Source organism: Garra rufa, chromosome 19 (assembly GCF_049309525.1).
Source record: "Garra rufa chromosome 19, GarRuf1.0, whole genome shotgun sequence".
NCBI lineage: Eukaryota > Metazoa > Chordata > Actinopteri > Cypriniformes > Cyprinidae > Garra > Garra rufa.
Window position 1 is genome coordinate 30,269,390 of NC_133379.1, and position 18,017 is coordinate 30,287,406.

The 18,017-nt window shown below is 34.6% G+C and overlaps 1 protein-coding gene across 1 annotated transcript in view; it reads left to right on the plus strand.

Annotated features, from left to right (window-relative positions):
- Window positions 1–1,485: 1,485 nt before the first annotated feature.
- Window positions 1,486–18,017, plus strand: part of cacna1bb (calcium channel, voltage-dependent, N type, alpha 1B subunit, b) — an 85,998-nt gene continuing 69,466 nt past the window's right edge. Inside the window, 3 exon segments of the mRNA XM_073824022.1 lie at window positions 1,486–1,534; window positions 1,692–1,879; window positions 13,081–13,184. Of these exon segments, the coding sequence (XP_073680123.1) occupies window positions 1,486–1,534; window positions 1,692–1,879; window positions 13,081–13,184 (341 nt within the window).

Here is an 18,017-nt window from a genome sequence, read left to right on the forward strand (position 1 = left end):
TTGAGAACATTGTTTGTGTACACAGAGTTTACTAAAAAGAAAGGTTTTGAACAACTCACTTTCACTGTTTGGGTTTCCGCTCGCGGCCGTCTTGCCAGTCAAGAGGTGTCGATCTCTGAATGCGAATGAATGGACTCCATAGGACGAAATATTAGGCTTATATGAGGCTCTTTTTACAACTAGAAGGTTAATATTGTTTTTCACTTGCGACAAAACAATGAATTAGCCGTGCATTTATATGGAAATATGCTTTAGGAGCTATCCATCCTCGCATTCGGAGATCCACACTTCTTGACTGGCAAGATGGCTGCGAGCGGAAACTCAAACAGTGAAAGTGAGTTGTTCAAAACTTTTTTTTTAGTAAACTCAATGTTCTCAATGCTCGAGTTCATGTGTAGAGACCCAGGCGATACTTCGAGCAAAGTTTCATGGTGTGTCGAGCCTTCTTAGTGTTGTAAAAATATCGATTTTGATGCGCTCAAAGTAATGCCCCTAGTATTCCCATTCACCGGCCATTGACCACAAAACGAAATCACGGTCAAGCTCAAAAACGGCTCGTTTGTCGTAATTATGCTTTTAGATATAAGTTTGTCTCGTTTACAGTAAAAAACACAGCCCAGGTTGCATTTTGGCAATAGTTATCCTTTAATGCATCGTGTTTCCTTCTGAAGCATCAGTGAGCATTTGAACTTTCTGTAATAGATGCATATGAAAATTTGTGGGACATGATGGATTTTTCTAAAGAACAGCAGGCAGTTTAACTGTTCAGGAAAAACAAGGGACACATAAACTGTCACAAAAAAAACTGCTGTGGATCATTCAGGTAACAACACAGCATTAAGAATCAAGTTTTTTTTTTTTTTTTATAAATTCAACTATTATTCTCTCTTGTGGACTATATGTTAATGTCTTATGCGAAATGTCTTATTTCAGGTAAATAAAAAATGACATGCATTTTTTATGATCTCTCTTATTTTGGTCAAATAATTAACATTTTGCAGATTCTGCGAAGTGTATGTAAACTTTTTTTGTACAGACTTCATCTGTACGTTTCCTAAAATAGCAGAATATCATTGATTGTCATTGTAAAGCAGATGTTTTTATGAATGATCCTGGAGGCAAGAGAAGCACACTGACTCCTGAGTGAATCACTGAATGATTTTTAAAGGTCTTTTGTGACACAGAAAGAGGTAAAGAGAGAGAAGTCGTTTCTTGAAAGAACTTGGGGAGCAAATGTTATTCTATTGTATCCGCACAGCACGGCTCTTGAAGATGAGGGCATAAGCTCTGCTTTTCCAGCTGGAGGCTGTGTTTGTGTGTGTGCACGTTTGTGTATTTATGTACTATATTTTTGTGTCCATGGTGTGAGGGATCTTGACAGGTTGTTAATGTAATATGTGTGTGTGAGTTATTTCAGTTCAACATAGTGCGTGTAATTAGCTTGTGTTGGTAATGAGGTTTCCAATAAGATGCTGAGCTGCTAACATGTGCTCAGCTGCTGCTTGCTTCGCCCCTCAATCAGCAACATCAGCAGGTGATATGCCTCAGAGAGAAAGAGAGTATGTGTGTGTGTGTGTGTGTGTGTGTGTGTGTGTGTGTGTGTTTGACCAGTTTGGAAATGTTGGTTGCATTAATTTACTCTTATAATTTAACTATAAATGTTTATTTTTTGTTTGTGTTTTTGTGTGCAGGGGAAAAAGTAGGTGATTATCCATGTGGAGCAGAACGTCCCTCAAGAGTGTGTCCAAATGGAACAGAATGTAAGGAGTACTGGACAGGACCTAATTTTGGCATCACAAATTTCGATAACATCCTCTTCGCCATCCTCACAGTCTTCCAGTGCATCACCATGGAAGGATGGACAGATGTACTATACGATGTGAGTTCCTATTAGAATTAATTTAGTGGAACATTGTGTGCAAAGAATGACAACTTTTTTTATTTCTTTAGCCCCACGTCATTCCAAAACCTTTTTGATTTTCCTTCTTATGTAAACCAAACATAAAATAAGAACTGAGGCTGAGTCAGATTATCTAAAAAACATCTAAATATTCTGTCAAACTTGTGCACAATGTTTCAAGTTTTTTGAAGTGATACAGTGGCTGTGTCTGAAAGCTTAGACAGTTGACTTGTTGCCTCACTGCACTTCACTATAAGCCATTGACCTCTCAGGCATTTAAAGGTACAGCCCAAAACTAATTTCGGACTGGTTTCTGGTCAGCATAATGCTCTAATGATCTACAACAAAATACAGAGAGCTTGTTTGTCCTTTAAAATCCTCCACCTCCCCCAGCACCACCTGTCTAGATCTGCTATCTGCTGTAGATGTATCCCTAATCATGCAGCATATCTTACATGCTCACAGCAGCGTGTCTTGTGTGTATCTAGTGGCAGTAGCAAGTTTATACTTGTTCTGTAGCAGCATGTGTAGCAGATCTAGTCCCCCATTTTGGGCATAGTTCACCCAAAAATGAAAATTCTGTCATTAATTGCTTGCCCTCATGTCGTTTCAAACCTCTATGACCTTCGTTCATCTTATCACAAATTAAGATATTTTCATTTAAAATATCAAAACTTTTTAACAATTTAACAGCAATTTAACACAGTCCCTATGAAATACACTTTTCCCCTTTTTTTTTATCAAAATCAGTTTTATTTTTATCATATTCTGTTTTTCATTAATTGTCTGGATTCCATTTGAATTAAATTGTAATCAAAAGCATCTCTAATTGATTGGTTTTATAAAAAAATATTTTTTTTAATTTCCTTTTTTTTTCAGAAATACTGTATTTAAATTTTTTTGGTAAATAAATTCTGTGAAATATTTACTTTTTTAGTGTTTACATACTATATATGTGTGTGTACTGTGTATATTTATTATGTATATATAAATACACACACACACACACACACACATGCATGTAAATATTTAAGACAAACATGTTTATATTTTAAAATATTTTTTTATATATAATATCAATTATATGAATTATATATATATATATATATATATATATATATAATATAATTTTATTTTATGTAAATGCGTGTAAATATTTTCAAAATATATACTGTATGTTTGTGTTATATTTATATATACATAATAAATATACACAGTATACACACATAAGTTATGTAAACAAAAACCTTTATTTTGGATGCGATTATTGTTTGACAGCACAAATTTTTTTTCTGTCACAAATTCTTCAAGTTAAACCAAACTTTTATTTTGACGGGTTGCACTTCAGTACTGTATGTGTGTACTAGACAAAACCGCCCGTTCTTTCACATAAAGACACACAGAACATGCAGGATTTATATTTAAATATTTTTTGTGGCTTAATATTCACAGACACTAGTACATATCACATTTTAATTTAAGTGTACTGACCTACTTTTGATTTATTCATCCAAATTTTGTCAAATTCTGTGACACTCCCCATTCTACAGTAAATTCATTTTTTTGTGACTGGATTCCGCGATTCTGGTCACGTTTTCCACATTGCGGAAATCATAGGGTCCTAATATACGATGACATAAAATCTAAGCTAGATTTTCAATACACTGATTGTACTTCCCAGAAAAAAGAAAGTTATACTGTTCAAGTTTGAAACATAAGAGCAAATAAAAATGACATACTGTAACACAACACCAACACACACACCTACATTTTCAGACATGCATAGTCTTGAATATGGATGTGGAATTTTGTTTGTGTAATCTCAAAGGCTTTTCTTTGTTTCTAAATTTTGTGTTATGTTTTAGAACACCTGACAGTCTGTGTTCTGCTTGTCTGAGTGCTGAGCTCAAGAGACTCTTTCTGTAAAGGTGGTAGAATAAAGGTGTGCATGCTGATGTGAATACAAAGTGGAAAAATGGAAAGAAGTTTGCTTAGTTTAATTGTAGACAGTTGTAGAACTATTGTGATATGCAGGAATTCCACAGTTATGGGAAACCCTACTGCGGCCATCTGTTTTTACCACAGGTCAGTCATTATTGAGACATCACGTTCAGAATAAACGCCAATATGGACAATCCCAGTAACACTTCCTGGGAGCGTAGTGTAAACCCTGCTGAGTGACAGAAAAGACAGACTACTGTAGTTTCACCTGCTCCCCTACTCCTCACAGTTTACAAATGTGTGCGGAGCGTCAGGCTGCCAGAACATGGTGTGGGGCGGCATATGCCACCCTGTTCCCACACCGCTCCCCCCCCCCACCACAGACTGAGACGAGAATTATGCTAAGCTGAACTCAAACTGTATGCTGCCAACCTGTTTCTGTCATATGCGGAGGGCTGCTGGTTATGCTGATACCCTCTCTCTTTCTCTCACTTTCACCCACCCACTTTTTAACACATGAGCTCTGTTCCAAAACCCAGGGAGCTGCATCATTATCTACTTCATTCTAGCGTCCTGATCATAATAGAACCTCTCAAATAAACAATTGGAATGCTAATATTAGGTGAAATAAATCTTTTTAATCACAGTCAATGTTTTATCATTTAAATATACATAAAAATAAGCTTATGTGCAGGGCTCAGTAAGGATGTTTTCTGCTTGCTAAGATGAAGCAACTTAAAAAAATAAAAAACACAAATTTTATGACTAAAATAAAATAGAAATGCACACTTTAAATACATGTTTAACTGTTTTGGTGTCACTTAAATATACTAAATATAATTTATTTATTTATTTATTTTTTATTTGCATTTATAGTTTTTACATATTTCTCAATATTATTTCTACATTTCTAAATGTCTAATTTTTACATTAAATTATTTTTAAACCAATATTATTTCAAATATTTTTCACCTATAAAGTGATTATTTCATGATATATTTGATTTTCCTTACAAAGAAAATTTGAAATATGCCTGTAAATTATACAGTTATTGTAATGATACAGGTAACTCCAAAACAACAATATATGTAGAAATAATAGAGTAAATGGATAATTATTACTAATTATTTTGTAATTTTTAACACATTCTTACTGATTCCTCCAAGGCTCTCACAAATATTAATTAAGACAATTTAATTTTTAAATATAAATTTTTGCATATATATATATATATATATATATATATATATATATATATATATCTATATCATGTTTTTATATGTTAAAGAAAATTTTAATGACTGTGAATTATGTAGTAGTTGTATATGCTACCAAGACTGTCACAAATCTTGCAATTTTGACAAATCCTTGTCTGTGTCAGACAAATGTATTTTAAATATTATATTTTTTGCACATACATTACCACACTGTGAAGAATAATTTGTTTAGTCAACTTAAAATAATTTGTTACCCGTCTGCCTTTAAATTTTAAGTTCAGTCAACTCAAAAAAAATTTAGTCAACTTGAAATGTTAAGTTGCACTAAGTAACTACTTAGAGTTGATTCAGCTTAAAATTGTAAGGCAACTGGGTAACAAACCCAGCTTTTAAGTTTAATAAACCACATTATTGTCATTTTCACATTTCAAGTTAACTAAACTTATTTCAGTTGACTGAACTTAAAAATTGAAGGCAGCAGTGTAACAAATTATTTTAAGTTGACTATTTTATAAGAAATCTCTTCTGCTCAACAAGCCTGTATTTATTTGATCCAAAGTACAGCAAAAACTGTAACATTTTGAAATATTTTTACTATTTTAAAAAACTGATTTCTATTTGAATATATTTTAAAATGTAATTTATTCCTGTGATCAAAGCTAAATTTAAGAAGATGTAAGTTAAGCAAGTAAACTTTTGTAACATTAGACACTATACCATTCAAAAGCTTGGAGAAATTAATACTTGTATTTAGCAAGGATGCTTTAAATGTATCAGAAGTGATGATAAAGACATTTATAATGTAATAAAATATTTTTATTTCAGATAAATGCTGTTCTTCTGAACTTTCTGTTCATCAAAGACACCTGAAAAATTCTACTCAGCTGTTTTCAACATAATAATAAATGTTTTTTTGAGTAGTATGTTTTTTTTTTACAGTTTTTGCTGTACTTTGGATTAAATAAATGCAGGCTTGTTGTGCAAAAGAGACTTCTTTAAAAAACTTTCACTTTTAAACTTAAAAAACAATCTTTCATTAAAAACTTCTGACTAGTAGTGTATGGTTTTAAATGTTTTACTGTTCTTTTTTTTTAATATCTGTAAATTATGTAGTGCATATATCCTACCAAGACTGTCACAAATACCCATTTATGTAAGGCAGTTTAATAATTTTACCTTGGAGACAAGCAAAATAAATGTTGATAAGCAGTTTTTGCGACCAAATATTACTTAAGAAAAGGTTTTGGAGCAAAGCACCTCCCTCCTTTCTCTACACTCTTGCTGTACAGAGTGTTCTTGCTAAGTGCAATAAACCTTTTTCACAAGGCAACTTCGGCACAGCCTGTGTGTAGATGTGAGTGTATCTTATTAACATGGGCCTCTCAAACTGCATTGGTGGCCCTGCAGGCATACCACAGGGCCTTTCAAAACAACTTTTGTTCTCAGAATACTGTAAAAACACATCTCTCGGAGACCATAGCCAGCTTCATCATTTTATTGCCAATTTGTAACTACTGGAGCTTGTAGTTAAACGGTTCCTTTTAGCCTGGGGGCTTCAATCCTATTTCACAGAGACTGACTCGTTTATAAAGTAGCTCAGTGCATTTCTTAATCCCTCTGCATTGACAGGCAAAGACCTATAATTGGTGACAAATAGAGAGTAAATCAATATATATATTGTTCATCATAAGTCTTAGATTGTTTCCCAGAAGTCACCCGCATGAGTGCCATTTCTCAACGGCGAGCCAGAAGCAAGTTTGACATTTTCCTCCATCTTCTAGATGGATAGAAAACATCTTGTTGCGTGCTTTGTTTTTATATTAATACCAAACTGATTGTAATGTATAGAAAAAGCACAATGTCTGAAAACAGACTCCTTCTTACTAAGTCAGGGAAACCGGTGTTCTGAATACTTTATTAAAGTTAATGCTGTAAAAAACATTGTTGTTTTTTGAGATGCTATTTATGGATGAAATCCAGGATGGATCGCATCATGAAATACGAATAATGGCAGCACTCCATTTTCTAGATTGCATGTCAGAGTAGCTGGTTTGTGACTCGTTGGATTGATGTCTTTATGGTGCTGTGATGGAACGCCACAATGGAATAATGGGATTGTCTGTAATGGATTATACACATAGATTCTTTCTTTCATATCCCAATGCAGCAAAACCGTGACAAAGTGATATATAGATTTGTATTCTATGATTCAAATCCCACCTAAACACAAGCAGTTGTGTCTAAATTGAAAAGCATTTTCTCTGTTGTAGCTCTTTAAATGACTGACAGACAGAGGGCCAGAGGTTAGTGTAAGTTTCTCAACCTAAGAAGCTGCGCTGGTACATTATCCCCACCCATAATGAGCTCCGGCCCAAACAAGTCAGCGTGGGCGGAGTCCTCGGCTAATGACATGGCAGTCCTCATTTCATGCCTGTTAGTTTTATTACGCTCTCGCTGTGCTAGAGATTAATCGCTTTCTGCTTAATTACCACTGCTGTGTCATGCTTGTTTGGGGATTCTGGTCAGATCCCCTGTGGTGGAGCAACACTACCTGTTGGAAAGATGTTGCTGCTGAGAAAAATATATAGTTTTTTACATTTACTTTTTATAATAGCTTTTTAGATTTTGAGTATTTTGAAATGACAGGTGTTCATGTTTTTGACTGTACAGTTGAAGTCTAAAGTCTAAAGTTTACATACACCTTGCAGAATCTGCAAAATGTTCATTACATACACTATTATTAATATTGCGTTGTTACCTGAATGATCCACAGCTGTTTTTTTTGTTTGTTTTTGATTAGTGATAGTTCTTAGTGAGAGTCCCTTGTTTGTCCTGAACTGCCCGCTGTTCTTTAGAAAAGTCCTTCAGGTCCCACAAATTCTTTAGTTTTTCAGCAATTTTGTGTATTTGAAGACTTTTTCAACAGTGACTGTATGATTTTGAGATCCATCTTTTCACACCGAGGACAACTCATATGCAACTATTCCAGAAGGTTCAAATGCTCACTGATGCTTCAGAAGAAAAAAAAAATTAAGAGCCGAACAGAATGAGGATGTGTAATTTTTTCTTATTTAGCTTAAATATCATATTGTGTTCAATTAGGTCTGCCTGTCAGAAGCTATAGAAGATACTTACATGTTCCCCAGAAGACAAAATAAGTTAAATTTACCCTGATCTTCAAATTCCAAAAGTTTTCACCCCCTCTTTCAATGCATTGTTTTTGCTTTCTGGAGCATCAGTGAGCATTTGAACCCTCTGTAGAGGCACTCAGTTGTCCTCAGTGTGAAAAGATGGATCTCAAAATCATACAGTCATTGTTGGAAAGGGTTCAAATACACAAAAATTCTGGAAAACTAAAGAATTTGTGTGACCTGAAGGATTTTTCTACAAACAAGGAACTCATGATCAACTATGACAAAAAAAGTCATCATGGATTATTTAGGTAACAACACAGTATTAAGAATCAAGTGTATGTAAACATTTGAACAGGGTCATTTTTATAAATTGAGCTATTATTCTCTTGTGAACTACATGTAAACATCTTTTATGTGAAATATCTTATTTATTTCAGTACTAAATAAAATATTTTGTATGATGCCTCTTTTTTTGGTAAAATAATTCACTTTTTGCAAACTTGGAAACTTTTGACTTCAGCTGTATGTCTATTTTTTGTCACTTTGGCTGTACTATGCAGAATATATATTTTTAGTTGTGTTTTAAAAAGATAAATACAGTTGCAATCACACAGTTTGGTTATAATTTATAAAGATATAATGGTCTAGTTTGTCAGTTGTTGCAAGACTTTCTAGTATCATGGAATTCACATTCTTTGCTCATTTACGTTAAAGGTTTTCGGGCTAATAGGAGTTAAAGGAAATTTGTGTGAACATGGCGGCATCCAGGAAGATATACAGTTAATGATAAATATTCAGTTTCAAATAAAATGGCTGCAATTGCATTGAAGTTAAGTCTAAGTTTCTATATTAAATAATTAATTCAGTTTAGCAAACTGCAGGTGTAATGAATGCGTTCAGGACGAAACGAGACGATAGACAAGATACTAACAAACAATATATTTAATAGAAATCTTCAGACTGGACAGGCAGGAACAGAAAGATCTTCACACACGCTGATAACATTAAGGACCGACAGAGAACTAAAGAATCAAACAGACTTATAAAGGGGAACGAATCATTAAACACAGGTGACGGGGATACAGAATAATGAGGGCTAAACCAAATGACAAGAAAATGACAGTTGGAGACAATAGGAGAAACCAAATGAACAGACATGAATGTAACAGCAGGATCAGGAGTAGAAAACAAGAACTTTTAATTAATAATCGTACATACAGAACGAATGCTTGCATTGCATGACATCAAAGTAGATGGCTAACTTTCACTGTAGCATTGCCATTTTGTTTCCTTACATGCATGTTGTTCTTTGAGCACTGAGCAATGGAACATCTTGTTATTCAGAAGAAGTAGGAATAACCCACATCTAACTTTGAATGGAGTGCAACGTTAAGCGGCAGAAACTAAATTGGTTTTCCTTCAATCACAACTCCTGAAATTGCAATTTGCAACAAAACAACCCTTGTGAAAGGTCTCAGTTAATTTCTGAAATAATTATGAGGCACCTCTTCGTGATGATTTTGAATTATTCTTATTTTAGTATTGATCTACCTACAGATTCTTTAATTATTTTTTAAATCTACCTTCTGGTCAAGCATTTGTAATGTTGGCTCGTCTATAAAACAATCAACTCCCTCCGGGGCTGTAATAAGGTGTCATTTATTGACGTATAAGATGAGACATTATGTGTTTTGTAGCCTGTGAGACCATCTGTTAATTGTTATGTTACACTAAAATGTATAGTCATTCAGCAGCTGTCATGCTATTTCAGTAGCTAGTGTATGTGTGTGTGTTTCAGTGTAATCAGTGTTTTTGGTCTTGTTACTGCAGGCTGAGTCACCAAGCCTCTGTGCACCTTGACCCTGTCAGCCGGTCGTCCTGGGCTGTCAGACCCATCCCTGAGCTCATTAAACATCTTTAAAAATAGCCTGTTGAGAGCAGAATGGAATACAGTCATATTTTGATGCATTCTTTCTCCTTCCCCTTTTTGGATATAACTTATTGTAGTGGCAGTGAAAAATACACACAGATAGAAATGCATGTCTTTTTCCCTCTGCAGTCCAGTTTAACCATGCTCTAAAATAATGCTGCATCATACACCAGTGGCTTTTATTATAACTAATAATGGCATACTTCTGTGCCCAAAAAGGTGTAGCAGCAATAACCATTGAATGATGATCAAATGATAGAGAAAAACATTATGTCTAGGCATATATCCAGACCCTCAGTGCAGTTCAGACTCTTCCAGCATTTTAAAGAGCTGGTTCAGGTGTATAGATCACGTTATTAGATCAGTGCTGTACAGTTTCAGTAAAGTACGCTACATAATTCATTTAGGGAATCAGGGGCTAAATCAAATAAATCACACTATAGTCTTTATTATTTCAATATCTTGGAATGGGAAGAAGAGAAAAAAAGATATATGATCATCATGATGGCATAATAGCTTAGCTCATGAGTCATGATGTAGTTTGTGTCCCTCAAAGGACTCATAATATAAATATTACACTTTACTTACCTGATTTGACACTTTATTTAGTTGACTGTGCATAATGCTGAATAAAGCATTATGATAATCAGTGTTTATAGTTTTAAGGAAGTGTTAAAAAAGCCTTTAAGGATAGAGTATTGAAAAAGATAAATTAGATAAAGTACAATGTCACAGTAAAATATATATAATTAGTAATAATTAGGAATATAATTAGTACAGTATGCTTTTTGTTTTTGCTCACGTTTTGTACTGTAGTTGCTTTAAAAGTATCACACCTCGAATATATTATATGTAATCTTTGTCTTCTATTTGGCTTCTGTTTTTAGTTCAGAAATGGGAGGAAAAATACAAGGAAAGCAAGCAGGTTTTGCATTGTGATAAAGTAAATCTACAAATGTACAAACCTGCTTGGCTGCATTTTCTCCCTGTTGCTGTTTGTTAAATAGCTCCAGACTATAAACATATGTTTTTATTGGCCTAACCCAGACTTGCTTCATCTAGCAAAAATGATTTACTTTTATTTGCAAGATTGCATTGGCTGGAGTTTACATAAAACTTTAAACTTACTCCAGTGATGTCTTTTTTACAACAGTTTCCTAACCCTGAGGTTTAGCCGTCTATGATTTCTCTGCAAAACTTCACTTTAACTTGACAAGGCATCTGTCAAGGCTTTGAAGGTTTGAAGTCCCAAGAATCAAATGATTTGCAATCCGTTTGGAGCACTCCGAAACAGGGAATCGTTTTGCGATGCAGTGGTTTACTTATTTGGAATTTCAAAAAGCTCTGTTAATAGTGTGTTCTTTGATCGTTTTCTCTAGTTTATATGTTGTTTGAAAAGAAATCATTACAATTAATAGGTCTACTTACAATGTTTTTTATTAAATTGTGATCACATTAGACAGTTTCCGACGTATTAAAAACATTTCATGACATGACACTCATTATCCAGTACTTGCCTAAAAAGACGGTTATATAATGTGCATTGTTAACAGATTACACTAACATTAGCCTATGGAGAGAGAAATAAGTTTATGAAAGCAACCCCCCCCCCCTCTGCTTTTTTCAAGAATCGCACCGTGAGTACAAGTACATACTATACTGTACCTCAAAATTTTATTGCATAGTATAAGACAATTAATATTCTGGTTTGTTCTTATGCATAATATTGTTCTTTTTTGTAACATTCCATACAAACGTAATTCCCTAAGTAGTGCCTTCATCAGCATAAGAGAGTATAGACAGGCTCATCTGGGTACTGAGCATTAACTAAGGGAAAAAGGTTTCGCACAGGTTCCCAGGGGACTTATATTTCCTGCTTATACCTCACTGTTGCCTAATTAGGAGTGAAATGACTGAGTGTAGGTTTCATAAACTGTAGCCTGCAGAATAACGATACCTCCTTCCAGAGTGAGATAAATGTAAAAGTGATGTTTACTTAAGTGACAACAAGTGGCACGTCATTGGTGCATAGCAGAGATTCAGCACTAGTGAAAAGTATAACCCATATGAAACATCTCCTGTAACTCTGACTCTCTCTGCAGGCCCTCATCAGCCTTTTTTTTTTTTTACCTTGACCTGTAGTGTCTGCCTTAAGTCTCTGCTGGAGAACAGTGGGGGGAATGCTATTGCTGCAAAACTCTTTCTAATTCTAAATGATTTTCCTTTTTCTTAAACTATTGCATTAGGGTTTGGTTCTGATGAGAGCCTAAAGCTGCCCCAGGATTTTAAGAGTGTCAGCCATATTTCTTTGCTGGTGGCTTGTGGAAGGGGATTTGTAATGACTCAATTTAATTATAATTATATTCGGAAACCATGAGAATGAGTGACGTAATTAGTCACTAAATGCTTGAAATAGTTGTATTTCTAGATGTGTTTTAATTCTTTAGAGTATGTATAACATTGTGTCCTAACGACATGCGATTCCAGCGACAAGCTAGATGTGACACGACAGCGTGATGTGAAAGAATCACTGAAATATCACAGCCATTCAGAAGCACAGAAAACTACACACTTGGTGACTGGTACCATCTTTGTCATGAAAAAACAGTTTTAACGCATATGTTTTCTTTCATTTATTTTCAAGAACTGAGGTATGATATGATATTCAAACTCACATTCTACACTTTTAACATTGAATAAAGCACATAATCAGTACTTGAGTTTCAAAATAGAAATTTTGCGAGTCGCTGTAATTAGGACATGGTGTAAGGTATTGTACATAAAACATACAGACATTAAACCTAGTTTAACATGTTTAGTGGGTAAACAAGCACTGACCTATGGCAACAGACGCAGACAGTGGCAACACATTAACGAAAACCAGACAAAGTGTTTGGATAGTGTAGTGTGAATTGGCTTTACTGTATTACTTAATGTAATATCACCTTTTATATACAGGCCAATGATGCCTCGGGGAACACCTGGAACTGGTTGTACTTCATCCCTCTCATCATCATCGGCTCCTTTTTCATGCTTAACCTCGTCCTGGGTGTCTTATCAGGGTAAGTTCAACATCACTCTTGCTCGCTCTCTTTTTCTTTCTATTTCCTTCTTAATTTTTTTTTTTTTTTTTTTTGAAAGCACTGACAAGGTCTTCCTGAAAAGGTTTTTGGTTTACTTTTTGTTCGTAAAAAAGTATTCAGAAAAGATTTACTTTATTTATTTAGAAAAAACAATGCAGAATTCTATAAAAAAGAACAAGACAATATAGACTTTTTTCAACAAGATGTATGTGCATTTTATTAAAAGTGAGAATTGTAAATGAGACAGCAAGTGTACAGCATCTATATACAGCATTTCTATAGTAAAGGTGCTTCTGAAATATCATCTTTAATGCTTTCCATTTTTGAATGCTGAGAACTTGATGCAGTGCTCATGGTGTCATATCCAGATGATGGTTCTTTATTTCTTGAATGCCAGAGCCATTGAGATACTTTGAATTCAGGGTTCAGAGTTCCAGCTGAACTCTCTGTGTCAGACAATGAATCTCCACTCACTGAAAACACAATAAATGTTAGGACGTTCAGATTCAGGTAATTCACTGGAGTTGTACATGTATCTCTCTCATATCAGTACATATATAATTTAATTTGTTGCCACGAATAAGAGCATAGGAGACTTGTTTTAAAACATAAAAAAATCTTAATTAATATTAAATATACTTTTTTAGTGTATAAGCATAGAATCTGAATAATCGAGAGCCATGGGTGTTAAATGTCTTCATCAAATAAGTTAACGCATTAACTTTGACAGTCCTACTATTTTTTACACACATTTATAATATATTACTGTAACACAGCAACATTCTATTAGAGGTACTAGCTACAGATGGACAGAAACTTACTACTAGGGATAACACCGTCAAAGCTTCCCCTTCTTCTGCCAAATGGATGATTGGATTTTTTATCTAGGTCCACAACTGCTGCCTCCAGCACCCGCTCTATGAGTTCATTCTCACGTTTATTCCACTCCTCCTCAGTGAGTAACTTCCCAGTAAACCTCTGGAAGAATGATGTTGCCTTATTTTCTCTCATTTGTTGATCAAAGTATTCCTCTCCATTTCTTGCCACCATTTCTCCAATCATCGTAAGCAGCTTTTTGATATGACTTTTACCATCTAAAACACAATATCTGTTTCCACACTGTCTTATCAAAGTCTGCAGGGGTTCTCCTTCACACGCAATGTACTGTTCAACTGGTCTGTCCCCCAGCCAGTGTCCAGAGAATATAATTATAGTATGTCTCCAGACATGCTTCCCAAAAACAGTCATGAGTTCCATAACTGTTTGTTCAGCTTTTTTGGTAAAGGACTCATTCAGAGGTAGCACTAGCAGGAATGCATGTGGACCTGGTGAACAAACTGTTACACTGCGTAAAATTTCTTTTTCATTTTCCGAATTTGATGATGACCAGCCTGGTGTGTCAACCACAGAGACTTGACATCCTTTAACTTTAGTCTGTTTCATCATACATTTCCTTGTTCTTGTCTGGAGTTTAAATCCCTAGACAGAAAATCCCTAGTCATAATCCACAGGTATACAGGATCAAACAATAAATCGATATTAAAAATAACAAAAGTTAAGTACCTCTTCTAGTGTATTGTCAAAAAAAAGTCCTTGCATGATTATGTTTCCTGATGTACTTTTCCCAACTCCTTCTCCTCCAAGAAGCACAATCCTAACTTCTGAGAGATTCTTTTTTCTTTCTGTTGGGAAAGAAATGGCATGTGTCAATGTCTACAAAGACAAATTTCTGGACTTATTTGTAAATATAATAAAAAAACTTACCTTTAAGCAGCTCTTGAAGAATATGTTTTTGTCTATGTCTTTTCTCTTTGTCTGTTATGGCTTTCTTCATCTTCAGCTCAAGCTCATTGATTGGATTGCACTTTTCATCCGGTACATAGTGACAGCCATTGTTTTCTATCACCATTTCCTCTATCTTCTCAAGGAGTTCTGTGACTTGTGTGCTGTCAGTTAGATTTTTGCAGTTAACAGCATGGTATCTGTACCCACATTGTTCCATTAGCCACTCAAGATGCTCTGCTTCTTGTTCAAGGCGTTCCTCAATAGTTGTATCCCCAAGCCAGTCTCCTCTGGTGAATAGTACAATTGTGTGGCTCCACACCTCCTTCCCTAAAAGTCCCATGTGTTCCTCCACAGCGATTTGATAAGATTTATTAAATGCGGTGGCAATGGGAACAGTTAACAGAATAGCATGTGGACCAGGAGGACATAGATGCACGCTTTGTCTAATCTCCAGTTTGTCAATCACCGATGTCTTTTCAAGAGGATAGTGGCAGAACCAGCCTGGAGTGTCAACCACTGTCAGCTGTCTTCCTTGCACTTCAGCATACCTAACCTCACAGCATACTGTTGTTCTTGATTCATCAACTTTAAAAACGTTTTCACCCAAAATGAGGTTGCCTGCAGAACTCCTTGCAGCCCACGATGCTCCAAGTATTACGATCTGTATATTAGTAAGATATCGTTCCTCACCTAAAGAAGAGATAAAATTGATTGTTTACTCTGTATAGTTTAATCATGTAGCAGTTTATATAACATGTTTTATTTGACTACTACTGTGATTGCATCAGTATGTTTTATTTTCCTGAGGCAGATACCTACCAAATGAGTCAATTACACATTAACCATATTTTCATATACCTTTCATATACTTTGTTATATGCAAGGTGCTATTTGTACAATAATAATAAATCACTCATGTTACTAAAATATTTGAACAATGGTAGGTGGTTTTTCCAATGTATCAATCATTACTTTCAATAAAAAGTAACTATGTAATAACTCAATAATATAAATTGTTACTTACAGAGACAATGTTCTAGATTACTGAATTCAGTTTTGGGTCTTAAGTATGTAATAAGTTCTTACCTTTAATGCGTGCTTGTAGTTCAGTTCTTTGACGCTTGACAGCAAGAATTTTCTTTTTGACATTTTCCTTTCTTTTTTTCTCTCTATCATCCTCTACGGACACATTTGTGCTAATTTCAAAGTAATTTTGGTTGTTTTGTGCTAACATTTCCTCAATTTTTTCCAGTAGTATGATCACTTGAGAGCTATCATCCCTGTCTGTAATATTAAGAACATGATACCTGTTCTGACACATTCTTAGAAGCAATTGGAGGTCTGGCCAGTTTCTAAAACTGTTTCTTAAAGCTCTTTCGTCATATGGAGCAATGCAACTGAACAGCACAATAATTTGTCTCCAGACGTTCTCTGACAAAAACTCCAGATGTTCTTTCAAAGCTATTCTATAAGCTTTAGGAAAAATATTATCTATAGGAATGACCAGGAGGAAAGCATGAGGTCCAGGTGGACACAGGGTTGGGCTTTTCATAATTTCTATTATGTCAAACTTTGGAGTATTTTCCACAGGGTAGTGCCACCACCAGCCTGGGGTGTCCACCACAGTTACTTGTCTTCCATGTACTTCTCCCTCTGCTTTAACAGACCGGGCAGTTCTTCTTCCAACTTCGAAAGCATTTCTGCCCAGAATGATGTTTCCTGCTGAACTTTTTCCACTTGATTCTTTTCCCCCCAAATCTCGACCCCCAATCAGAATAATTCTAATATTTAGTCTTTTGCCTAAATAGAAAAATAGTAACAATAATTAGGTTTGTGCTTTTGATCTCAGTTAAAAAAGTTGCTTTTGTATTTGTAAAAGTTAAATGTAGACACAACATACATACATGTACATGAGTACTGTACATACATAATACATATAACATACATAATGTTTAAAACTTACTTGAGTCAGAGCTTGAGAGACTTTTTGGTGTCCTTTGTTCTGACATCTTGTATTTTCTGTTTCCTAAATAATGTGCTTATGTCAGAATGAATTAGAGATTTCACATGGATCTAAAAAGGTATAATTACTTAGCTCTAAATTGCCTATACCACATAGCTTGCAGTTGTTTAGAAACTTTTTATACAATCTTTGTTATGAGTCAAACGAAAATACGTCTTACCTTTTCTGGGTATTGCGTAGCAACTTAAAATGAAAGTGAAATGTGAGTCTGTTTACTTCCCGTTTCAACAGTCTGCAGGTTGCCAGTTCTTCAAATATTTTTGCCTTAGTGCTAAGAAAAATTAAATGAATAATTATTTCCAGTAAAGATTCACAATATTTTTCTCATTTTAGGGACAAGATATTGTTTAAAATAGCAGATCATTATTTCTGTACTGTTATTACAGTAATCGTGTCCAACATTTACGTACACACAAATCCTCTTTTTCCTCATTTAGCTTTATAATAAACCTGATAATATCATAATATTATAATAATATTATATTACAATATTATATTAACCTAGCATGTTTTTGGCTTATATAAAAAAAATTATAATAAATGTGTTAAAAACATCCATTGTTGGGATATTTGGCAACCTAGTGCTGGGTTAATATTGGACTGAACTCTCCGCTTGATTTTATACATAAACTAATTAATTGTGTTGTTGTTTTTTGACATAGTGACGCTTTTTTCCCTTTTATTTTTAATAATGAAAGTGCACTCTAAAATCTGATATTTTTATATATAGGACAGTTCAGTTAAGTGGCAAAAGACAAAACTTTCAAATGGTGGTGTGTCATTTGCTCTGAGTGTAGGTTCGATGTATGCTGGGTTTGTAGAAGACTATATTATTCCATGCTGATGTTAGCTGCAATGTACATGAAAATGCGAAACTACATATGTTTGTCTGTTTGTTTCAACAGGACTAATATGATAGGAGAGATATGTACTACAAACTTTATTTCATCCAGGAAGGTTCCTCTCAGGAAGTATTCTGTACCAAAACCAAAATGCCAATGGAC